Source organism: Bombus vosnesenskii, unplaced genomic scaffold (genome assembly GCF_011952255.1).
Source record: "Bombus vosnesenskii isolate JDL3184/JDL3185 unplaced genomic scaffold, Bvos_JDL3184-5_v1.1 scf7180000013788, whole genome shotgun sequence".
In the NCBI taxonomy this organism is placed as follows: Eukaryota; Metazoa; Arthropoda; class Insecta; order Hymenoptera; family Apidae; genus Bombus; species Bombus vosnesenskii.
This window is the reverse complement of record NW_022883218.1, coordinates 1,682,795-1,710,261: the sequence shown is the minus strand read 5'-3', so window position 1 is coordinate 1,710,261 and position 27,467 is coordinate 1,682,795. Positions and strand designations below refer to the sequence as shown.

Below are 27,467 nucleotides of genomic sequence, written 5' to 3'. Positions count from 1 at the left end.
TCCACCGGCTGCCAGTTTTGCAAAGGAGAGAATAATACTCAATAAACGAAGCGAATTTATTTTCACGGGTCGAGAGGAAAATAAAATAAAAATATGAAATGTATAAAGTTACGTGATACCTATGCAAATTCTTTTTAGAAATCACCAAGGGAAGCGGAAAAAATTCGTCCTCGACATTTTATTATTTTCCAGAGGGTTCGTCCTTCATACTAATTTTGTTAAAAATGTATGACATGTATTGGTTTAACATTATTTTGTTTCAATGTTTGATCAATGTTGTGAAAAACTTCGACATTTTAATCAGAAACGAAATATTCTTACGAATCGTTTAAACTAATTGTGCTAGAAATAAATCATGCTGATTTGAAATTGCTATTATTTAGACAACATTTCCTGGAAGATGTTCGATGGAAACATGGGATACGTAATTGATGAATAGCATGAAAATATTCTAATATTAATAGAGAAAAATGTTGCTCTCACAGACATTCGGTGAAACCAATAAAAAAGCAATCTTGGTTCTATAACTATGCATATGCATAGTTGTTATACATGTTGTCACAGTGTCCTGTGTATCGTTGGAAATATAATAGCATATATGATTTTCTTGTGTAAAGAAAATACTTTGTCAACGACTCCCGTCGAGATTTCACGTGGCTCGCTATTATTTATTATTGCTCGGAACTTACACTCAAGATAAGGACTAGTTAAATTTATAATGAATTACGACAGTGAGTGGAAAAGTAAAATGTCACGAACAAAAAAAGAATTGACTATTTATACATAATATTATATCAAAGTAAATTAATTATTATAAAGAAGAAAGAGAGGAGGAAACGAGAAGTTGATTGATATTTGAGAAATTTCCAAGTTTTTTCTATTTGCAAAGAGAGAGAGAGAGAGAGAGAGAGAGAGAGAGTAAAAGAATGCATGAAAGAATACACAGAATGATTGCAAAGTAAATAAAACATAGAAGAAGAAAGACGTGAAAATGAATAAGTAATTAAATGAAACAAACATGAAGTAAATATATTGTTGTATCTTTATTGTTGTTGTTGCATGAGACTAGCGTAATAGACTGAGCCATACATGTGGTTAAATAACTATTAACGTAATATTTCTTAATACTATATTATTGTAATTATTATACGATGTGTATTATATTTAATCATGCTGTTTCGTGCGGGCAGTGTTTGGAGGGAGTTCTTATCCTTTGGGACTTTTGTAAACACTATTCACTTATAATTAACGGTAGCCTCGTCATCCTTAACTTAAGGATGTCCTTTATCATATCGTTCTTTAAAAATACGTACACAAAATTGCTCGTTTTATATTCTAGTTTGTATTTTATCATGTGTTATCATAGAGCAGATTCAATGATTAAATCATTAATTTAGTTTTTTAACATGATTGATCGTGGCTGAAGAATCAAATCTTATTCCCTAAATTGTAAAGTAGACGTATTCGTGTATGTCTTTCTATATGTATGTATGTGCGTGTTGCGTGTTTCTGTGTGTGCTTGTATGTCGTGTGTGCATATATAATATATTTCCATTCCAATCGAGAAACATGAATAACGTGTGCAACGTTTTAAAATTTTTGTACCGTGGGAAGAGATATATTGAATTCTTCTTTATTATGTAATTGTTTATTGAACGATTTTATATATTTTTCATCTTAAAGTTAGGCAGAAAGAAGTATGATCTAGCTTTCTACTAAGATGCGCTTCTAGATCGCGTTAAGTTCTTCTCGATTGGGTCATGTGTCAGAGAGAAGAGAAGGGAAAGCAAAAATCCTTTTCTTTCGCCCAAAGGATCGGAACTTCGTGGGGCTGTTCCTAGTACCTGATTATCCTATCCTTGCGGCACGAAGGCTCTTTTTTTCTAACGATGAACAAACACAAAACAGGAACAACCAGAAAACATCTTCTGGTAATTGGATTCTCTGTTCTCTCGCGTCTCGCAAGCGCCAGCGAATTCTTCTGCCCAGTGTTCGCACTTGGTACAGAGAAAAAAAAATCGTAAAACGGTGTTCTTTTTATTGTTGCATACCTTGACTGCCTAGTACTTAAGTACACATGATATATGTATATATATACACACACATCTTACATATGCACTTACTTATAATACTTATAAATTATACCTATCTATAATAAGTATTAACTTATTGTAAATAAACAGCCATGTCACTGCGCCACGCCAGAAAAATTACTGAAAATTCTCAACGCGAGAATTGATTGTAATTTCAACAAATAAATAAAAAAAAAATAACTTCAAAACCTAATTCTACTTCAGAACAACGATATCTGTGAAACATACAGGTTTCTTTGCATTTTTATCTTGTTCACATTCCCTTAGATCCTTAAATTGCAAACAGAAACGTTGAAGTTTAAAGTTATTATTATATATTAAAATATTCAATAAATGTCGCTTAAACTTATATTTAATTATTAAATATAATATTTTTGTTAAATATTTACATTAACTCTTAAAATAATAGTAACAAAATTTGTAAATTCTGCAAACTACAGAATGTTTATAAATTGCAAGGCTTATATATCTTTCCATAAATGTCACATTTAACGTCACTGAAATATCGATGAATTCGTATTTATGAAATTCGTATTTATGATGCTATTTAAATACCTCTTCCACAGTCTCCAATTTCTAAAAGTTTTAAGTGCCTCGAATCAGCTGAAGTTCTTGGATGTAGATTAAAAGGGAAAAATGTAGATTAACAGGTGTTACGGACATAACGAAATTCAAGGTATAAGATTAAGATATAATAACCACGACTAAAAATACCTAAAGACATCCTCTTAACGTTATCTATTATATAAATATTACAATTATAATATCTCCAGTTACTCCAATATCTACCATACATTTATTTTCCATAGATCAGGAGATAGACGTAGTAATTTCGAGGAAAAATTCGCTCTCACACGGCATTTGCATATTTCCGAATCTCCCCTATTTTTTTAAACGATGTAAATAAGTTTCCATGCCGAGAGTTTCGTTGTAATTCATTTGCATCGGCAAAAATATGAAAGGACCCTTGATTAAAAATCGTTACGCGTTCGTAACACTGAATTGATATTTGCATGAAATTACCGTGAAACGATCACCTGTCGCAAATGGTATTAAAGTTTCGAAGATGGAAAAGCGTTAAAAAGGGACGCTGACTGGGAAATCGCGAATGGAATTGTAATCGTCCCGTATGTTTTAACAGATAACTGCGAAAATATTGGAAATCGAAGTTTTTCCGTGATCTTTCTCGCCATATGTGTCCATCAAACTCTAAGAAAATAAAATGAAACAGCATAAATGAGAATGTGTCGGATACTTCGCCGACGTGGAACAACAATGCTATTCACTGGTGAGCAAAAGAAAATTGCGAATTTTAATTGTGGAGAGAAAAAAGTGTTTAAAAAGTCAACCTTCCGATCGAGAATTCTGAACCTTCGTGATTTTTATCTCGAACGCTCGTAACTTCCACAGTGAATAATACAAACTGTGGAAGGTGAAGATATAAAAATTCGCGAGAGCCTCGTTCGTCATCAACGTAACATGGGTGAATTCTTTTTGGTTACTCCTTGGTTACTTAGATTAGTCGTATCAGAAAATTACGTTAGTACAAGTTAGGACATGGGAACTGCACATTTAACAAAGTTAGTTCGAACTAGAGAAAAGTGTAGCAATAACACGGTTTCTTTACATGCAAAGAATTATCGTGAACAACACAATAAAATATTAAATATTAAAGTTACTAATTTGTAAGTTATAAAATTAAAAGAAAAATAATTTAAATAATCAATGTTCATTAATTTATACTACTTTATTTGAGAAAAGGATTTGTTGGAAAATGGTTTTCAAAATATAACAATGTTGGATTGAACAAACAATATTGTTAATGTATGTTATAATATTATAGAAAAATAATTTATAAAATTAGTCCTCATTGTTTTATACTGCCTTACTTAGAAAAAAAATTTGTTGGCACATTGATTATACGTAATCAATGTATGCAGAAATGACAAATAGATCCTCAATTAATTCTTGTTCGGATATAATAACTTCCTTAGCTTGAAGATTTTCTACGCAACTTAAAAATTTATACTTTACCATTATAAGACTCTACCTATAAAAAAGGTAACAACTATAAATAACTAAGACGACATTCCAGTTATAGAGCGCAAAGATTATAAAAGAAAGAATAGTTTATTTCTGGACAGGTAACTCCATTTATTCCCTAACGTCGATACTTCATGTACCGCTGGTGGCATGAATACACAATGAGTAAGTGTTATATGTCTGTCATAGTAGAAAATACATATTGTCAAATGGTAAAATTATATGCATTGGAAGATTGGAAAATTGGAGAAATTGATTCAAATATTTAATTAGCGATGGAGAAACGATTTAATCATGACAAATTGCAACATGATAAAATAGAAACATTGATATATTGTACTTTTGATTATATTTTGATGCGTAAAAATGTAAGCAATTGTTTTGAACATTTCCTGGATATGTAAAAATATAATCGCACAGTTAAAAAAGTTATAATAAGACGTTCTCTTAACAATTTTCATGTAATTATTAATTAACTACCTGAGGTAATTTAAATTATGAAACTACTCTACGGTAAGTTGTCGCTGTAATAGGAAATATCATAATTAATAATTATCTACGAAACTGTATTAAACTGCGTGATATTGCAAAATAATTATGATTAGAATGTGATATTCATTATATAAAAAGATGTAATATCTCATGGTATTTTATGCACATTCTTGCTGAAACACGTTGATTGTGGACTTTTCGTTTTGGACAGCTGTGCTGCCCGGTGCCATTTATTCTGTGCCTTTTTCTCGTCCTACATATTATCGTCGTACTCATAAACGGGCATAAATTCGGGAATTCGTGAGTGCATACACAAGCAATGAAACAGGAGCAGATGCTAGTCTAAGATAAAATATGAAACCTGCCTTATCTGCGTGAATAAAAGTATTTGATATAAATTTCAGGATAAATTAAACTCCTATGAATTGAAAATAAAACTACACGAAATGAAGTAAAATAAAATTCATCTAAATAGAGAGAATGTTTAAGAATGTAGTCTTTATAGGTACCAATAAAAATACGTGCTTGATCAAATATAATAATGAATCATAATTTAAAAGTAAAAGTTCTTTTTACTTTCTATAACTGATTTACAAAGCAAAATTAGTATACATTTCTACAAAAGTCAAACTTAATTCAAATGATGATGAAGAATATATGAATCGTGTTTATGCATTGATAAATAATATTTTTTTGAATAATATTTAAGTAATATCTAAGACATTTTTAGATTCTTAATTATTTTCTCTACATTCTTTAAGAGCGAAGTTGTTTAATGTGACAATAATAGAGGTAGAAAAGTTCTCGACTTTCGGTTCGTGGAAAAATTAAAGATGGACGACGAAACCTAGTAGTAAGTGGCTGATATGATGAAAAGAGATTTAACTTGCTAGCTTTCATGAATTTCATTACGTTTAAGCCGCAATAATTACCGCTGGGAAATAATTAAGGTACGCTCCTGACATGTAATAAATCATCATCACAACGAACGCGATGTTACAGAATTTTATTATGGCTACTATTCATTCGAAGTTCGTCAAAATCATAATGTATTAAACGTTTTCATGAGGAAAAACGAGTCTTGCTCCGTATATTAGGAATTAATTAATTTGGAAAAAATTAAAAGGTTTCTGTGAAATTCTGTAATTACTTAAGTTACTTCAATACATGGTTATATATGCAATATAGCTTTCTTAATACACTTAACAAATATTAATATGTATTAGAGTATACTATTTCTTTTAAATGGGCCAATTTTACCAAATTTTAATCTACTTAAAACATTCCATAGAATTCACATAAGCAATCACAAGGACCTACATTACACATATGATATCGAATTACATTATACACATACCTATAAACATGAAAAACAAAACAGTTTCAACCAAACGAATTATATTTCGAAAATATAATCCCGCGAAACATCGTCCAAATTTGTAAACATGCAGCAGATTCAATTAAAATTCCGTATAATAACCCAAGAGAGACGACGCTTCCTCCATTGCGTTAAATTGCTCGCAAATTCATTGCGAATTTTACTATGAAAATGTCTCGTCTATATTCCTCATTTCCCTTTTCCTCGGTCGAGATGATTCATCGTTTCCGAATGTTAAAAAAATGGAAGCGATATTAACGTTTCTGGTCACAGCGAGACGGGAGAATTTTACAAGATGCAGACTACTGAAAATTTGCAAGGAAGAATAGTCGGTTTCAATAGCCGAGCTTCTTGCACCCTTTAGCAGAGTCGAAATAACAAGCTCACAGTGGATGAAAATCACTAGATGACGAGCGGACACGCGAGCCAAGCGTGCCTTTGCGTCGTTCACCCGATTTTGCGATCGCGTAAATTACGCCAATAGAGCTTTTATTGGATTTTATCGCCGCCGCGCTGTCTCGTTCCAGACTGATCGTGATAAAATTAATACTGGATATGACGAAATTAATACCGGGTGAATGCGTTATGGATCATTTTGGGGAATTTAAGGGAGGAATTATTGAATTTCTGATACAAGAAAATGGAAAAGATCATGGTATTTTTGTGTTATTAATCATATCTCTAAGAATTCTGCTGAGGTATTATTGAAATTCTTGGAAATTTTGTTGTTCGCATCCAGATATACATAAAACATCGTTGCTTTCTCCAAGAAAGGAGAATGTATGGAATCAAATATTCAAAAATGAATAAGGTACAATGAGCTCTTGACAGTTGAAAATTATTCTACACAAGCCACGTAACGTAAATAGTTAATTTAAAGCCTTAATAAATTGCAAGAAACACCTTTGAAATAAGCTAAGAGGAACAAAGAGCCAGCGTAACATAATAAAGAAGCAAAAGATCATATCTCAGAAAAATTACGTAAATTCCAGAATGAACTTCTGCATGCTTCATAATAAAACGCTGTTTCCCATTTCCTTTAACTACAAAATATAAAAATCCTCGACGCGTGAGTTTTTATAACAAGATAGGAATAAAACGTAAAATAAAAAAGCAACATCAAATTGTTAAATATAAACTAAGTTTTAATTTTTACTTACATTTAAAAATTCGTACACTTCACACGTAAAGTAAAACTAAAACTTGGTTGTCACACAGAAATGTTTTGTAAAAAAAATACAAATATATAATAAAGAAGGAGCAATAGGAAACCTATTTCGAAAGAGAGGAAATTGGAGAAGCGTTTGCTGTAGTGGTCAAAGCTGTTGACTAGTGACACTTAGGAACCCGAAGATCACAGGTGTTCAAGTTCCTGCGCTCGAATCTTCTCTTCCCCAAACGTTTTTCGCTCTCTTATAACATCAGATGTAGGTCACGCCTTTGTCACGTAAATTGAGGGTTATATGATGAAAACAAGATAGCTGAGCCGTAGCACAACTATTAACTTTGTTTTTTTTATTAAACTTTATTTTTCACTTAATATTCACAATTGAGTATACACTGATCAAGTACGCGACTAGTCTGAGGGTAGAAACCAGTAAAGATAAGTTGACTATTCTAAGGATACAGAATAAGTGAAGTTTTACTGACGATACTGTGTCTGAGGAAAGCTAGAGGTGGGTGTGTCTAAGGACACGGGACCATCGGGTTTGTTCATGACAATTTTGGTTAGGAAAGTGAGGGCAGTAGATACCGCTTCCGATTGGATAATAAGAAGGTTGGTGGACCAGGAAGGGTTTTAGCCGCCCTCGAGAGAAAGTTGCTAACGGAAGATACCGAATGTGAGGAAAACTAACTTTCCCGTGTCAACCCGTAGTAAACAATAAATGTAAAGGAAAGATGAAACAAAAGATACTTGTTTGGTCTGAAGTTTGGACCTTATCTATGAAAATGCCAAGACCCCTGGGGGGTCTTTAAGACTATTGAGGATACGCGCCAAGAATGTGCAGACATCAGGCTGCCATCTTGTCCGCGGTGTGAGGCCTGGTCTCTGATGTGGATTGATGTTACACCTTCCTCGTGAAAGGACACAGCGCTGATTAACATATTGAAGACACGAAACCGCGGTCATTTTGGCAGCGAAGCTATACAAATTTTTATTATATTTTTGCAGATTTGGTTGAATTGTTTTCCAATAAATTTTTAGTATTATTTTTAATAGCGTTAATGTATCTTATCTTATGTATATATATATATATATATATATATATATATATATATATATATATATATATATGTCGGAGATGAAAGAACACCGGAGCCTTTGGAATTTTGGATAATCCCGCAACATTGTAACCTAGAGTCTACTATAGCTGTAATTGAACAATTGTAGTTATTCAACCCGATTGTAATTATTCGAGAATTGTGATAATGAGCTTGGGCTCGAGGCGACAATCAGTCGCCGAACGTAGCCGCGGTCACGGGATGAACGCTTTGCCTAACAAAGGTATGAAGTAATTCTATAGCTCTCCTTAAAAGAAATATTCGTGGCGACACGCGACAGTAAACATTCCAACGGTTTCTGTCCGTGGCTCGCCACAGACCCTATTCTTCGAGTAAGATGATTGCCAGATGTCGATGCGTCTCCGCAGTACATGTTCGGCTAGCCCGAGGGCCCGTTATAAATCTTAAGGTTTAGTTAACTAAAGTCCTTCAAACAGACAAACGGTCTTTGTCCCAACTACGGGAAGATAGGGGAGACATATTTTTCAACGAGCGGCGTCTCCCACTAGCAACTTTCTTTCGAGGGCGGCTAGCATCCCTTTCTAACCACCGATATGGAGATTAACCAATTAGCAGCAATACTTACTGAACGAAGGCTTTTCTCGACGAATCCGATGATCTCGTATCCTTAGACACACCCCGTTATAGTTTTCCTGTGTGGCATCATCGGGACGGGAAAGGCATTCTCGCTCGCGATCTCATCGATCGAAGAGTAACGCCTTCGCGATCAGTGATTATTCTCAGACTTGGACTTTGTGAGTACGTTCTGTTGTCGTCCCGTTGACCGCGGATTCGTTATTGAGCCCGAGAGCATCGTCACTAGCGTCGCGAGTGCCGAACCGCCGTGATCAATTGTTAAGACTGTAATAATTCTATCATTGTAATAAACTACGCCTGTGTGTACCGTATCAATGGCTAATCCTCGAGAAGATTCATTTGACGCCCACAACCCCATTTCCAATGACCATCCGACATATATATATATATATATATATATATATATATATATATATATATATATATATATATATATATATATATATATATATATATATATATATATGTCGGATATATAGCATATATATATATATATATATATATGTCGGATATATATATATATATATATATATATATATGTCGGATATATATATATACATATATATATATATATGTCGGATATATATATATATATATATATATATATATATGTCGGATATATATATATATATATGGATAATACTATACTAATAATAATATATGGATATACTGGATAAAATAATACTAAATATAATAATAATAATATATATATACTTTTTATAAATAAGTTGTTATCCTTATACTAAACCTTAAAGTATAATGCAATATACAAATCTACGTAAGCAACACCCCTAAGACATCAGTTTGAACCTTTATTCGATGATTTCAACCAGACTATATTATGACCGTACATTCGTTAACTGTTAGCCAAATGAATTAAAAGACGACAGAGCAATCTCTCTTGGTACCCTCTGTCATCCCTAGTTGCGAGCTAAGAGTTGGTACTTAACTGTTAGACATTTTTCTTTTTTTTTTTATTTATTATTTACAATCAATTCTCGCATTGAGAAACTGTTAGATATAAGAAGGTCGAGGCATTAACTCGTCAAGGTTCAAAGCGATACACACACTTGAAAGAAGCACAAAATAAAAACACGAACAAGATACCTAACTGCAAAGAAAAGAACTCGAATGAAACGTCGTTATCACTTTCAATTGACAATTGAATATAAGTCATTTTTAAGTTACTTAAATTATTATTTTCAAGTTAAATAAATTACTTTTAAACGATTATAATTTACAAACCTAAAGACCGTAGATTTGAATTTCGAAAATTGTCTTTTCGAAATGATTTTTCGCTCTACGTACAGGCTATTGCACTAATACGCCTGTTGACGGCTGCTTTAATTAAGACCTTAATTAAGATATAAGGCTTTTCTTCTAGCATGTTAAGAAGCACTCAATTTTTGTTAAAAAAATGTTTGTTCATAGGTAACTGCTTCCGAGTTAACTCCTTAGGGCTCGAACTTCAACTCGAACTTAAATTTAAGTTATCGCAGCCGAGAAAAAGAAAAAAAATTTGTCAAGCCTTCAAAATTTCATCCAAATCGGGTCGCTTGCGACTTTTTCTTGTTAATCATAAACGATAGGAGAACGAAAGCGTTTTAATTGCACGGGTACAACGATCGGTTTCGAGAACTAGACGAAGCTAGCATATCGGTTCACACTTGGCAGAAATAATTCAGCTGTACCGCTTGTCGCCACGAACAGGAACAAATTAACTGCGACAACGGCTTGCAAGCAGAGTTGAGACTATGAAAAAAGTCGCAGCTGGAAAAACCACCGAACAAATGACTTTCCGGGTGGCGCGTTTGAAAATCGTTGTGCGCTTTTTGCTCCATGGTGAAAACAACGACGCATAATTAATAACGCGAACAGTACTCCATTAACTCACGACAAATCATAGAGCCAAGCGTACTTTCACGTGCCAGATTACGCCTAATATCGATAATATAAACATTATGTTGTTGTTAAACAGAATCAAATATTGACCTGCTCCAATGTGGCGTGATATATGTAACAATTAAGTTGGTGGTTTCGAAATAATCATTAATAATCAGATAGGAGATGCATTTTCCTCATTTTAGGCAATGTTCAACATGTGAAATAAAATTTCTTCTTCTAAACAGGCATTAATAAAAAAATATTCTCTATTAAAAGAAGTTATTATAATTTAGAAAGAGTTGTATTAAATTGTGGTTTCAATTTGCCTACGAATTAATTTAATAATGGAATCACTTAAATGACGCAACTTTTCCCTTAACAGCAATAAACAATGTGCTCAATTTAGTATAATGCATAGCTGCTATCTCTTCGAGCGAATATTAACGCTGATATTTTAATGGCTCCATTACCTAGTATATTACAGACATATTTGACCTGTTAAATCATAATGTGTGTTCAAAGAGCCAGACTAGTGTGATGGATGTGAAATAGATCATGGATGCATAGAGAAATACACGAGGTTTAATTATTGAGATGGAATGAAAATTGAATTGCAAATTGGCTCACGGATAGTCTTATTTTCTTTCAAAGACAATTACGTTACTGTCTCTAATTATACTAAGGTGACACGTGAATCAGGATGACTATTCTTTAAAAGTCCATTTTGTATGAAACATTATATATTTTTAATTAAGTTTTATCTAATAATTATTATCTAGTCTAATATTCTGTTACTATTAGACTACATCTACATAAATATTACTGTAGAAGATTTTAGAAGCCTCTTTCGATTAAATCAAGACAAAGCTATTTATATAAATAATAAAATCCCGTTTCTAAATCTCATATGGCAGACTGAAAATCTCAATGGAGTTAAACTTTATGGATGACACTTTAATCACACGTACTTCAAATATTAAAAGTATCATCTCTGTAGCTTCATAATTAATTAAATTATGACTTCGTTCTCTGCTACAGTGTTAGAGTACGTTTTCACGACTTGAACAGATATAACGAATAGATAAAAATAATAAAGATAAAACACTATTTATAGAAACCAGCAGTGGTCTGACGGTACGTCACTATGGTTCTCAGTTTTCCATAAAACTACATAAACCTGTAATCAGACTTTCTTCTCTCATTTCTTTTCTCATAAAAGCATAAATAAAATCACCTATCGATTATCAATTATCAAAGACATTTACGATATTGGGTGGGCAATCTCTTCCTCGATCTGCAGTCCACATCGCGTCGTCTAATTAGCAAGGATCGGTGTCGATCGTTATCACAAGCGTATCGCCACGGGCGTGACATATTCGTTTCTGTCAGATAACCAACGTCCATTTGTTGTTAACCGATACTCAGTAGCTTATTGTTATCGTAATTTAAGGTCGAACAATTTTCTTTATGCGATCTTACAACTACCACGTGAGTACCGTGTATATCGCATGTATTATGCAAATATCGCGGCCACGTGTATTATGTAAATCGCGTGTGGTTTGTTTGCGAACGTGCACCGAGAACGATAAACGCGATTATTTGCGAAACCGCGTTGTTATTCAAGTATATGCGCTCCGTTGTTTTACATGCTCAACGCTACTAGCCATTAAGATTACAACGTGACAAATATTATTAATATCCTTGTTGCTTGCCATCAATGAAGATGTAGCGTTTGGAGTGGCGTTCAAGTATCAAAATAATTACTTTCATATTTTCATTCGTGTTGTCGCAGTTAAAGTTAATTATTTTTCGTTGTAATATAGGCAATAGAATCATAGCAGCCGAGGATTCTAATTGACCATCTTATTATCCATCTACTAATATTTCAGGTCTGCCTGGTATCGTATCACTGGTTGATATCAAATAAATCTTGTAATTAATTATCGAGATGGCTGTGTGTTTCTAGAGAAGGTAACGTTGTTGCTGTCACAGATGAAATACGACTGGGGAGCACGAGGCGGGTACGGATTCTCAGTGCGTAGGACCACGCCCTGGGAAACCCCGATGAATCTGAAATTCTCCTATAGCCGGATGGTGACTGGTCGGCGCCTTTGGCTCCCGCCAGTTTGCCATCCGATGAGGAAAACCTCGGAGAATTTGGTGGGCCCGTATCTGCTAAGACCACTCACCTCGCCTTCTTGTGGGGCTTCCCGTCACCCTCCACCAGCCTTGACCGGGGCAGGGTGCGAAAGAGTGAGTGGCACCAGGATGGAAACCCTTGTTGACGACCTCGGCGATTTCTCAGAATTACAATGGATAGAAAAACGAATCAAAGAATTGTTTACGGTGCGGGGGAGGGATACCCCAGTACCGGCGCAGCCGCGGGTTGTAAAATGGGCCCCGCTGCGTCGTCATCGAGCAACCGTGGCCGTCCGGGGGTGGGCCACCAGACCTCTGGACACGCTCATGCATCTGGCGAAGGGGACACGCGAACTGGGGAGTCCCGGAGAGGGTCGGAGGAACCCGACGGTATGACCGTAGGCTGGGATCTTCGCGGGGTGGGATGCGGCGGCGCCGCGGTCGCGGCCCGGGGGGAGGTGTGTGATCCGACGACGAAATGTCGTCATTCGACCGTTGCGGGTCGTACCGTAGGATTACCGAGTCCACAGAAAGCACCGCCTCCGCTGCCAACGGTCGCGGCGGGGGAACGCGCCTGCGGGGGATCCGGACTCCGCGCTACTGCCGGCCCGCGGTAAAAGGAAGAAGAGGGGCGCGAGGCACGGGACGGATACCGACATGGACACCAACGCCGAGGCTGCCACCGTGGCCGCCGCCGCCTCTACCATTCGCGGCGGTGCCGACGGCGGCGACGGCATGCGGAGGGACAAAATGAGGATCGGACCGGTCGACAAGCAAGCGACCGTGAAGGATGCGGAACCGACCCACGATCAGGAAGAGGAGGACGTCGCATACCTGCGAAGGAGGGTGCGCTTTCTGGAGAGAGATGCCAGTCGTCTCCAAAAGACGGTGGAACGGCTGACCAAGGAATGCACGGAGAGGGCAGCCAAAGTTAATAACAACGACGGCGAAGAACAAGAAGTGGGGATCAGTTCTACGAGGGAGAAGAAAGAAAATGCTCCCCGGGCCCCAACGGGAACGGTTATGGGTCCCCCTCGCCCACCTCCCCGCACCGTAGTCAGCATCGCGCCGTTTCCACTGTCCCGGCGGGTCGGAGAGTACTACACATACCAAAAGAACGGATAGATTCGGTGGTCCAGGACCTCGAGATCCACTAGAGGATCTCAAGATCCTGTTCCTCCGCAAGTTGGAGGAGTGTCAGCGAGAAATAATGCCAGGAGGAGCGATCCCCCCGGCTACGGACGCTGGCGTCGCCGCAAGAACCGTACAAGCACTATTGCGGTCGATGAGAGACACCTCGCGGTCGACCGTGGAGTCGTCGACCGACAAGGCAAGATTTACGGTCATAGGAGGAGGAAGACGGAGAGCGAGGCGAAAGAACAGGAAGCCCACGGCGCAACCTCTTCCAATGGTCTATACGCCGACCGAGGACGCAAGAACCAAGAGACGGGTATCGTCGTCTCTTCCGTCGTCGACATTGCGAACAGGGGCCTGTTCCCGGGAGCAGCGAGCGAGGGAGATGGCAGCTTTACCGAAGAAGAGGAGCAGGAGCCTCAACCGCCAGAAGGAGAACCACGTGTCACCGCGGGAAGTTGGAGCCCAAATCGAGTGTCACCGAGGAAGAACTGGCCGGGGCCGTCGGGAGGATCGGAGCGCGGTAAGCTCCGGGTCCCGATGGAGTCCCGGCCCGCCTGTGGAAGGACGTCGCCGGGGTCTTGGCCCCGAGACTAATGCGTCTGTTCGACAGATGCCTGTCTCGAGGTGAATTCCCCGCTTCGTGGAAGGAGGGGCGCTCTCCAGACTCGCCTTCCGCCTTCGGGACGGTGTGCCTTTTGGACGAGATGGGGAAGCTGCTGGAGAGAGTGGTGGCTGCCCGCCTGGAGTCGCATTTGTCCCGGAGTGTGCCCGGACTGCACGACGGCCAGTTCGGTTTCCGGCGAGGACGGTCTACGACGGACGCTGTCGCCCGTGTCCACTCCTTTGTCGAGGGGGCTGAGTGGCGTGGTTACGTGGCGTTGGCCGTGTCGCTGGACGTGGTCAAAGCCTTCAACACCATTCCCTGGGACAGGGCATGCCGGCCCTCGAATTTCATCGGGTACCCGCGTACCTGCGGGGTGTGGTCCGGACGTTTCGCCGGGACCGGAGTATCGTCTACACCATCCGGGGCGGAGGGGTGACCGGGAGGGCTGTACACCGCGGAACATCGCGGTGCTTCGGACGCCGATGCCTCCGAACTCGGCACTGGCGTGCTACGCCGACAAGTTGGTGCTGGTCAGGGGCACGGCATGGGCTAGAACCGTCCGCCTGGCGGAGCTGGAGATGGCCTGCGTGGTCGCAGAGATTAAAGGATGGAACTGAGGGTGTCCCCTGAGAAGTCCGATGGCACCGTCTGTTGAGGCGACGGCGAACGCCTTAGGACGTTTGCTGCCTTGGCTGGGCGAATCCGACGTCGGAGTGCGCCGGCTGTACGCCGGCGTGGTGCGATCGAGGCTCCTCTACAGAGCTCCGATCTGGACAGAGGGCCTGATGACCAACCGTCGCAGTCTCCTAGCGGTCAGGAGGCTGCACAGGACAGTGGCCATCAGAGTAGTGAGGGGCTCCCGCACCATTTCCGCGGCAGCAGCGGCGGTGCTCAACGGATTTCCCCCGTCCGAATTGCAGGCCCTGAGGTGTCGCGAGATTTATCTCCACACTCGGGGTCTGTCGGGCGGGGTGGGCCCGGTGGGCGTCGACGTCAGGGTTCGGGCTCGGCGGGCTTTGCTCGACAGATGGCGCGACAGCCTCGACACGAAAGCGGGTGCGCCGGGGATAAGCGTCCTCGGGGCCGTCCTTCCAAACTGGGACGCTTGGTTGGATGGCGGCGGGCCTCCCCTGACCCACAGGGTGACGCTGACAGGACACGGTTGCTTCGCCGTATCTGCCGAGTATCTGCACCGAATCGGGAAGGAGGCGACCGCGCGCTGCCACCACTGCGATGGGAGCGTGGATTCGGCGCAGCACACGCTGGAATACTGCCCGGCGTGGGCGCGGCCGCGCCGCGACCTCATCGTGGAGGTCGGATGGGGCCTCTCGTCGCCGACGATCCTCGGGGCATTGTTGGTAAGCGAGAGAAGGAGGAGGGCCGTGACCTCCTTCTGTGAGCAAGTTATGCTTCGAAAAGAAGCCGCGGAGAGGGTAAGGTTGCGGTACTCTCACCCTGAGAGGATTGACCGGCGAGGGCGCGGCAGAGGCCATGGACACGCTTCGGTGAGGCGCGCTAAATCCACCGCGCCCCCCGGTGGGGTGCAAACTTAGGCCCGGAGCAACCTAACCCCGGAGCCGCAAAGCAGCCCGGTAGGAGAACCGGGCTGTCTGGCACGGCGGCTCCGGCGACGAGGCGCGGTGTGACAATGACCACACACCGCTCCATCAAGCGGTGGTATTAGGCGCGCGGGGGTATCGCTCAAACCGGGTCGCGGGTCGCGGGTCCCGGGCCCCTCTCGATCCCAGCCAGGATGGTCATCGTGGAGGTTTTAGTCGGTTGGAGTCCGGCACTACCACGCCCCTTTTCCCCAAAAGCGACCTGATGTCCTTGCGGATTTCCTCCACGTTAATAAAAAAAAAAAAAAGATGAAATCCGACTAACTAAGCGATAAGATAGCGAAATTCCAAGCGTCTTAGCATGAGTGACCACCGGGGTAGCATCCGGTCACTCTACCCATTCTCAGAAATATATGATAAGTACGACCGAAGCCTTTTCCCACTCCCACGAATAAAAGAATTTAAATACTCCTCCTATAATCATCCAAGTCAGTCTTGAACAGTCACGTCTAGAGCTCGGAAGTGTATTGTAAACCAGAAAAAAATGTTTCTGTTTTTTCTTAAATTTCTTTTTATTTTGCATGACTCTGCCAATGACGATATGTGGAACATGAATTTTGCAAAGAGAGAAATTCTGCTGCGCTATACTTTCCGTTTATATAATTTAGCTTAAAAGAGATTCTTAATCATATTTTAGTAACATGAAAAACTTTGTGCTATATGTTAGTACACCTTTCCTATTAAAACAGAAATTTGTTATTGAATAACCAATTGGGAAAATTATTTCCACACCATAGATTATGTTATGCTATCTCTTTATGATTGAAACTTTCTTTCAATTTTGTTCGCCTATAATTGGATAAGGTAATACAAAAAAGATACAAGTGCACGTACCTATATGTGACTTCCAAATCATATAAGGTAGTAGAAAATTAAAAAATATTTAATCAATCTCACGCCAAGGATCGATCATCATCACCTCAATATTCACTACGTGGATCATCTCATGTTATTCCAAGGTATGATATTCTGTTCGCGATATAACGAATAAAGAATTGTTACGAACTAGCTAGGAAAGGGGTCTCGATCAAAAATTGAATGGACTATCGGATAGAATAGCCCGGCTCCTCTCTTCTCAACTTCTTTGTGGTCCATCGATGCGATTTATCAGCAACCACGTTCAGCTTTTATATTCCCTCACAATTCATTACGCGATCGGAAACCGTTTCGTATCGAGAGAGAGAGAGAGAGAGAAAGAGAGAGAGAGCACGAGAACGATTCCGTTTCGATACACCTGAACACGTTTCGGATTTAGATTGGTCAGTTGCCACTTCAAACTTGCAAAAGTGCAAAGTGAAGACACATACGGATAAAAAAATAATTAAACGACCCCACATTTCTGGCATAAATTAGATATCGAGCTATGAAGATGAATAGCTGAGATTGTGAAAACTACAACAACCGACGATCAATCTATAAAACTTACATCAAAGAAATCAAAACGAAGAGTCTGTGCAGAAATAGAGACAAGTACATATAATGCAGGAGGATACAAGCCTATACCTTTATTTTACTTATATACCTATACACTTTACAGACGATCATTCAAACCCTCAAAAATGCAAGAAAGATCATACAGACTTTGGTTTAAAAAATGTTATTTTAAAAATTTAATTCGACAAAATTTCATTTATTACTTACTACATGCTTGTTGTATTTACGTTCATCCTCAGTTTTTTGCAATTACAAAAATATTTTCACAGAACATTGCTAACTGTATGGAACAAACAACAATGTTAAAGACAAGTTGAAAATTATGTTTTGACTTGTAGAATATCTTACCAATTAAAAAGCTATGAAATAGAAACCCTAGTACATTTTTATTTACTCATAATAACAAGCTATATAAATCATATCAAACTTTAGAGACAAGAGGATATTTTCAGTAAGAAGAAACTTTATCGCTCTATCGGATAACGTATCGGAAATTGACTGTGTTGTCAATTGACCAAAGAACAAACAAACCTGAACGCACGCAATTAACTCCCGGACGAAAATAATTCTTTTCCGCGCGGCGCTCCATTCCCAGAAATAATTTCAGGGGTTGTGACTGGTGTATGTGTGCTGGCTATTGTGCGGTAGAATTAACGACACAACGGGCGAAATGTTAAACAAGCCAGCGGGCGTACATTTAAATATCCACGCTCGTTGTTGAACTCTCAATTATTAATTCGGACGCCTGAGCCGTCTGCTGCGGAATTTCCTAACGTCGTTATTTCGGCCACAGACTTTCAACTTTCGTTGTGCGGCAAGAAGTTCGCTTGCGGAAGAAACTTTTTAATAACAGATACGTGATCGAAGGACCCTGGATTCTGGCGGAAGCATGCCTCACGAAACAAAAGGAGCAAAATCGGGACTGCAGCGTTTGCAGATGTGAAACTTGAAATTCTGCCTCGTCTCGAATGAAACGGAATGAAACGAAATAGGAAAAAGGAGTGAAGAAAGGTAGAAAGCTGTAGAGAAAGTAAAAAAAAAGGGAGGAATCAAAAGAATGAACTGGATGTTCACTGCCACCGTTTCGTTTCCTTCGCGAATAATTAAAAGGTTTCCTTTAACGCGGGGAGCTTAAAATATATCCCTTTATCCTCCAGTTGCGGTTTGAAATTGGGACAAAGGACAGAGGAAAAATAAAAAGACACCAATGGATAAAGTTCCGTCTGACGAAACTAAAAACGTTGGAATAAAAATGGTCAAAGGTTGCCCTCAAGCCCAGCGCTGATTGTTCGGTCGTTCGTCAACTAATAGCGAAAAGAGATTTCCTTAACCACCCATAACGATTTCCTGTTCCCTCGTGTCATTTTTTGCACGAGTAATTTATTTTATTATATTAATAATATATTAATATGTAATATATTTTATTTTATTATATTTATTTTAGAAACGAGATTTTAACGATTCTCTATTATTGTATTACAGCTTATAACTGAGTAATGTACCAGATCCTTATTTCTATATAATAATAATTCCTCTCGAAATTATTTCAGTAACTTATATTTCAAACTCGTTTAATGATATACTACGCACCAATAAGTTTCACTTTGCCTTAAAATTGATCATCAATGTTCCAGTATAAGATTCATATACTTCATAATTCCATAATTTCCATAATTTCCATAATTATGCCAAAACGCTGGTAATGAGATTCACATTGGTACCAGTTACTTCGTAATCATATGCTATTCTCGTATCGTAAAAACTATTATGCGCTTTATTATAAAACATAACCACGTATTCTCGAAGATTAGCCGTTTAATTATATCGTTTACGAGAAATAGCTTCAGCGGTAAAGGGAATGCCGCTGTGGTAAAGTTACACGAAGCGAGACACAATCTCAATCTGTCCAAGAGTCCCTCTCATTACGAATCAAAGTCTGGAGAAGTAACTTGAACTGTCCTTGTGTTGTGTCTCGCGTCACGTCGTTGCACACAGATCGCCGCACGACGGCTACCTAAATCACGTAATTTGCCGCTGACACAACAAATAGGGGACGTCATATTATTAATTACCGAGGAAATTGCCTTAACCCACGCGGCGATTATCCCCGGCGCGCGGTTAACGAGGCAAGTTACAAGCGTTGAGGAGCATTAATACGGACCTACGAACCACAAAGTGAGGAGTTTCTCGTCTTACGCGATTCTAAACTCGCAATCTCTCCTCGCTACTCGAGATCCAGTCGAATTGGAACCAAAAAAGATCGTGAAAATTTTTATTCACAGTACTTCCTAAGGACCGAGGAAGTAAGGCCCCATGTTAATAATGTATCTTATGCGTATACTATGTCTTATGCGTTCCTTAACATTTGAATTTGAGATTTAAAAAGATATAAGCGAAGAAAGTTTAATGAAAGTTCGTTTCTTTACGTTTCTTCCAACGCTTTAATGTCAAGTACTCGATTCATCCACGTACCTACGTATCTCTAACATTTGAAACTGTACTATCACCAGACGTCTGAAATTCCTATTTCCATAAAGTCGTTCGATTGTTTTTCTCAAGGAATTTGGAAAATTGTGATGTTTGCCAGAGTTTCACGCGCTATTCGAGTTGACATACATACACGTACGAACACGTCCACTTTTTCCTGGATTTCGTTTCCTCTTTGAAAAACAATCCTCTTTGCTTTGCATGAAAAGCTCGGAGACGAATAGCTCGTTTTCAGTTTCGTGTACTTTCGAGATCGTAAATATACGATTTGTTTGCATGACTTCTCCGTTTTCTGAGGTGGAATTTCAAATTGTTTCCATGAAGATGTCTCGACGCGCCATCGATTGCTTGTCAATTGCGCTAGAACCAAAGACCTCATTCCAAGCGAATGTATAATCCCGTGGCAATTCTGTCATTGCTAATTCTAATTCGGTTCTATTTTGATTTGTGAAACGTATCAGTGTAAAATGAAAGTAGTGGATTTTAATTCAATATATCTGATAATACTCGAACATCTGCGCTTAAAAACGAACCTGTTGTAGTCCATCGAACATCGCTGATCAATAGCTGATCAACCGAACACAGACGTATAAATTATATCAGTAAAAAGCATTGTATATTTTTCTACATTTTTATCCACGCCTTTATTATTGTCATCGCGAAATCAAATCACCAATATTAAGATATCAAACGCGAGAACCTACGCTCGAATCTAAATATATAATACTTATCAGTACATAGCTAGCAAATAACAACGAACGCAAACTCAGAAGAAGAAACCATTCGATAAATCGCTCATCACGATCCTTCGCGATATAGAACGTGAATGCGCTTCCTGCCCGCTTCGACGACATCATATTTTATTTTTTTTTTTTTACACTAGTTTCTACTAGCGTTTGCCTCGTTCTCGAATCGATTCTCGTCTCGTGCACCTGTCTCGTGAAAACTCGTTCCACTCGTGACAAAACGTGTGTTCTCCGCGATTATCTGTGTCTCTTGCACAATATCCGAGGTAACGTGTAGTGCCTTCACGACGTAGCTCTGTCGATGGAGCAGCTCGTAAAACGATTTCCTAATTTTCTTTTCCGCGGCGAACGAGTTGGCCACAGAAAGCTTTTCCATCTGCGGCTGGGTCAATATCGATACCATCGGGGAAGCTGTGGAATAAATTTTCCTGACGGCGGTCTGTTTCGATATCTAGCAAGCATATCGTTCGAAAAACATGAGCCACTCGCGAGGAAACATCGTGCAATTTCGTTTGTCGAAACGGATGCGAGGGATGGATGGAAAGAAGACTCGTTCTATCGAGCTGTGATGAATGTCTGCGGACTAATTAAGAATTGCTCGACTCTTATTGCTATTGGTTGTTTCGTTTCACTGGTAAAAGGTAAGAAGCTATTCTATTGTAGAATTTTGACAAAAAAGGTCCTTTTGTACTTTCTTTTTAAGAATATGGTTTAAAACCATATGTTATGGTTTTATGTATGGTTATGTATGTATACAAAGTGCTATTTGAAGTCACAAGATTAAATCCTTTAATATCTTTTAACAATAATTTATCTTCTTAAATTTGTCCTTCAGTACTAATTTCTTTTTTCAATTCGCGAAAGACATGAAAAAAGATAAAAATAAAAAAAGTAATAGGCAAAGTTTGAAACGCAATCGCCTTCAAAATTATTTTTCTATTGTAGTCAATCTTAATCTTAATTGGAAATCTTCTTACTTTTTAATCGGGATTAAGAGAATGACTGAAATAATGGACGTCAAGACAAGTTTGTTTTTATTAAATACTCCTAGACTTAGACTCCAGTTCTATAATTTTTAATGGTTTCTCTAAAAAAAAAATTACAAATGTTACTGAACCATGGATGAATATATGTGCAACAATTTTTATAAAGAAAAGTGAAAGAAGACCTAAAAAAGCATGTCTTACAAAAAATAATGTAATGACAAAGTGTCTGAACTTAGTAATACACAAATAAAAACGTATTTTTTAATTCAAAGATGTTTTTGAAAAAAGAAGACTACAAAATAAATATAGTTTCTTTTTAAAAGGTAACTCGAGGACTGCTTTGATCCAGTGTATTTCTCTAACAGATAACAAGTACGACTTCTCGGTAAAATTAATCGAATTAATTTCGAGAAGTCTGAGGCACTTTAATTCTGCAATTTTTTCGAACCAGGTAAACGCTCGAGAGCAGCGAAATGGTATAGGTTTCTTCTGATTAAATCGAGAGAATCGAACCTGTCCTATATGTTACTGGGAGAGGCGAACTAGATTCAAGCCAAGTTCCTTATCGAGTAACAATTTCTTACGTTTATCGCAACTTTCCTATATTCGGCAACCACTGATAATCGTATATCGAGGACAATAATCTCTATTTTATCTTGTAAGACCATAAGCCAGTGCTTAAGAGATCGTTTATTTTATCTCAATTATCAAGTGTGCAAACACTAATTGATGATATATACATATGGTAGAAATATTTATTATTAGATCATCATATGATATCCCTCTTCGTCTCTTTTTATGTGGAACGTTATTGGAATAAAAAAAGTTTTCGATGGATTAAAAGCTACGTTATACTAATTATGAGAATGTATCAAAGAAATGATATATGTAACTTATTGAAGGAAATATTATTTGAAAATATACATATTTACTCATTACCCGTTTACTCACGTTTGAAACATTTTTTAATCACAAGTATGTCATTTAATAAACATCGTAAAAGTTTAAAATTTAAAACCTTTAAATCCATCACAAAGTAACTTATTGGATAATATCTTCTAAAATTTCTAGCACAAAATCTTACAACCCATAAAAAAGATAAAAAAACTATAGTCGATTAGAAATTTGAATAGCAATTAGATAAAGCTAAACTCAAAGTACACTAAATATCAAATGTCAATTCCTTTTGCCTGTTAATAAAATCTCGCCTTTCTTACGTTTCTAGCAGCAATTTTGCGGATGAAACGCGAATGCAGAACACGCAACCGATTCTTCCTCTATCGCGCATCTCGGCACCTCGCGGAATTTTAAGCAGAGAAACACGCAAAATAGCAGTACTCAGACGAAATTTACCGTGACACGAGTTACACGAGTTACATCCGTGCTAGTCGATAGGGAGCCCCGTTTGTTCGGGAAAGGATTGTTAGATCGAGATGCGAAACCTTTCCTTCGGTTGCAGGAACGTGCTCGCGATTAGCGCGAGATCTTGATCGACTATACGGGAAATGGAATCGATTCGAGTCGCGGCGTTCTTCCTTTTTTCCCCTTATTTTTCACCTCACGCTTCTCGAATTTCAAGCGAGGAAATTGCTTCTCGTCTCTTGACAGTTAAGATTGTAGTCTGATGCAATTTTTTTTATGAGTGAAAAGTGACGTGGTCCTTCTTTACGAAAAAAGCATTTTCGCGACTTTAACACTAATCCTCTATTATACCGTACATTTCCACTTCTGAATAAATCCAATAATGATTCGCATAACGTGCTTTCCTCTAAAATAAAATCCTTCGTGAAGAAAATCTTTTTTACGCTTTTCAATCCTTTACTTCTGCATAATAACCACATATTTTCTTACCTTTACCGTATTGTTCCAGAGGTGAATCGAACTTCTGTAAAGGTAAAGACCTTCATGTGCATTTTTTAATATATTTTATAATGAATAAAAAATTCCAATTTCATGACTAAAGTCGTAGTCTAACAATTTTGATTTATCTTGTTATCTTCTTTCCTATCCTAACATTGATATGAATTCGCGGAGCACTGGAAAATTTTCAGCCGGAAGCGAATTACTTCCTTTTTTTAAATCAAGCACCACAGTTGCATTCGACTTAAAATGGTAAATTGAACGAAAAAATATGACGTCAAACTATGCTACATATCCAGTTGTAAAACGTTGACATTCCGCTGACCTTTTTCTGGTAAAATCCAGCTTGCGCCCCGGGCACGCCATGTCGAATTCATAAAATATATACTCCTATGTACGTGCAAATCGTATGAACTCATATACACTGTTCGTTCTTCAATAAAACTAATTTCGCAGAAATTCTGAATCGAAAAAATATATATGTAAAAAAAAGAACTTCTTAGCAGGATATTAAATACCAGCTGAGAAAAAAAAAGGAACAAAGATACGTAAAACATAACTGAATTTAATTAAATAAGCGTACGTATACTTCACAGAAATACCGTCAGTACTTGACCACAGTATATCGAATACAGATTCATGAATTCTCTACGAGAAAATATGAAATTGTCAGAACGTTGAATATTACGTCAAGCACGATTTTCCAATTGTTAAAAGAGATGTAATATATTCGATATATTATGGTTTCTCAGTTCTAAAAAAGGATATTGCAATGTACTGAATACGTATATATCTATCATCGCGTATTCAATACGCGACTATCTATTGTAATCTATGACGGCGTTCCAAGTCTGTAAAATACAAACGATTGACGAATCTCATATCATATTCATATGTAGTAATTCAAATCCATGCAATATAATCGACTATACATAACTAAAATATTTAACACGTTGACGCCGGCGTGCGCCATCGGCGGGTCACATGTGTCTGTCTCAAGGGACGGCGATGGGTCACACACGTATTTCACAAGATGGGTAGTACAAAATAGGTTTATATTATTTTATCTCGACACTATAAGCAGACATACAATAGTAAAAACATAACAATTCAATATTATAAACTTAACATAATTATTTCCTTTCTTCATGCAATTTTTTAAACCAAGTTTGGCAAAGTGCCGGCAAACCCTTACAACGATCACAATATGTTGTTACTTTTTTAGTTCTTTTTGCGGCATAGTCTCTACCTTTTATTCTAGAAATGCATTTACAACTTTCTTTACACCGCCGTTTCGTTTTGCTTGTGTGAACATTTTTTGGGCAGCACTTCATTTTCACCTGGCATTTCTTCTCTATAGGGATTCACTATATTTAAAAGGTGATAAATAATTTCTTCGCGAAATTTTAAAATTTTAATACTTTTAGTACCCCATTTTGTATGTACATACCACACATTTACGAGGCAAGTCCCACATATTAATTCCATTAGAATTTTTTTACACCATTTTATGGTTCTGCGCAAACAACTATAATAGGATGGCATCTGATCGGATAGATCAATCCCCTTTTTAGCATCATTATAAAAAAAATAGTTTCTGGCTTTAATTTACTATTTTTCCCCTAAACAATAACACACCTATGATTTTTGGAAGTAGCTAGCATACATACTGGTCTTTCGTCAGTCCATTTTAAAAATTTAACGTAACAACACTATTTTCGTCGTGCATGTTCTTACGCGCGCCGTTGTTCTCCGACGAACATGAATGACTATTCTTTTTTCCTGTACGGAATTGAAAAATTTTTTGATTCGCACTATGAACGTTTCTTATAGAAAAATGTTCACAGAATTGCGTGCGATGGTCAGAATTCGCGTCAGATCTCTACTTTTTGAGAAAAATCGAAAAGAGTACAAAATTAGGGCCGAAGCTGGTCTCGTCAGCTTTAATTAACATTTATAGATATATGCAAATTGATATTGACAAACTATTGTATATCAATGTATTAGTTGAAGTCCACGGAATTCATTGAACCCTAACAGGAATCGTATAGCTTTTGTAATTTTGCTACAAATTGAGGTCAAAGTTGAAAAATTGCGGTTGTGTTGAACAGTCTAATGTGGCCCAGCGTCGTCCCACGAAACAGACAGTGAATTCGAGTGCCGCCTCACGGAGAAAACCATGAATATCAGCGCCGGTGTCAACGTGTAATACAAAAATTCCACAGATTATGAATTTGGAAGAATCTAAAACAAACGTTCTCACGATCCTAGAATTCTCTATTATAATTTCGGCATCACATATAGATTATTGGTCGTGTCACATGGCTATCCGCGAATACGTAAAATCGCGTCTCTACCTAGTATAATACGATATAAATACATCAGTAAAACTCAGGAAAGGATTTCACATAACATGGATTAGTGGAAACCAAGACAAACGTTCTCTGAATCCCTTAATCCCATAGCCGAACGTCGTCGATTATCGGCTATGTCAGGCATCGCCTTGGAGGAGCCTCCAACCGGAAGATTAAAGATGGCCGATTCCATGCGGATGAATTACACGATCGTGCGACATTAAGCTGTCAGTTAAGCAGCGAAGTTCACTGTTTGTCAGATATCCCCCGCACCCGGACAAATTGACCCACGGATCAATTAATCTAGCCGGCTCCCGCAAGGTCTAACAATTCCGGCAGGCAGGAAGCGGTTAGATATACCGGGTCCCGGTGTTCCCCAGTGATTAAGCAGGGAGAAATAAACCTGTCTTCGATGCCATTGCGGGACATAACGGGTCAGACAAGCTTCCTACTATAGCAGAAGCCAGAGCGTGTCCCTGGGGTGTTCTTGCTTCGAGAGGAGAAACGGACGTAGCTAAAGGAACACAGCGAGAAAGAGAGAGAGAGAGTAGGAGAGAAGGCTTCATAGGGGACCAGGCTGTAGCTGCATAATTCAGGTCAGTTTCCAGTCCAAGTTCACACGATAATGCACGGTCGCAATGGGCTTCCGTAATGTTGCACTGTTTCGAGCCGATCGGAATCGTATCGTCGCTATAACGCGTCTATCTTGAACGTTATCGTCGCTGGAACGAGGCGGTGGCGTCAGGTTCGTGTCGCTAGTTTGACAGCGAATCGAACGGTGTTTCGATGGGAATGAGAAACAAACAGAATGGAGAGATCGCGGTAACGAGTTTCCACATGTGGCTAAATCGTGAGAGATAAAATATTTTGGACAGGGGATATTGATGGAGCAAGGTGGTTCTGGAATTGATGGTTCTGTGGCAGGTGGTGTAAACTTTTGTTCTATCGTGGGGGATTTAAGGATACTGCTGTGTGGGCTTTCGAAGAATTCCAAGGATTTCGAGGGAACAGAAGGTTGAATTTTTTACTGTTGTTTGGGATATAGGAATCTCGATTTCTACAAAAGTTTCATAAATTACGAGAATTTCTGGAGGAATTTTTTAAGAAGTGCGAACCAGATCTTACGTAGTCAAGAAAATCATCCAACTAATTAAATTTAGATCTTAGTTTTTAGAACAATAAATATACTTTAAGAAAGTATACTTATTAACATTTACGATTCTTTATAGGCGATAATCGAAAGAGATAAAATGAAAAAGGAGGTCGACTTTGACTTGACATGGTACCATATACCCTAATCAATAACCAGCTGATAACATCTCTAGAAAATC

At 38.6% G+C, this 27,467-nt stretch overlaps 2 protein-coding genes across 2 annotated transcripts in view; one reads left to right on the top strand and one right to left on the bottom strand.

The window, feature by feature from the left end:
* LOC117238943 (protein eva-1) overlaps nt 1-27,467 on the bottom strand; it is a 336,187-nt gene that overhangs the window by 252,269 nt on the left and 56,451 nt on the right. The window lies entirely within an intron of this gene.
* Nucleotides 15,289-27,155, top strand: LOC117238966. Its single transcript, XM_033504193.1, has 2 exons — nt 15,289-16,008; nt 27,012-27,155. The coding sequence occupies exons 1-2, from the start codon at nt 15,289-15,291 to the stop codon at nt 27,153-27,155; spliced, it is 864 nt and encodes a 287-aa protein (XP_033360084.1).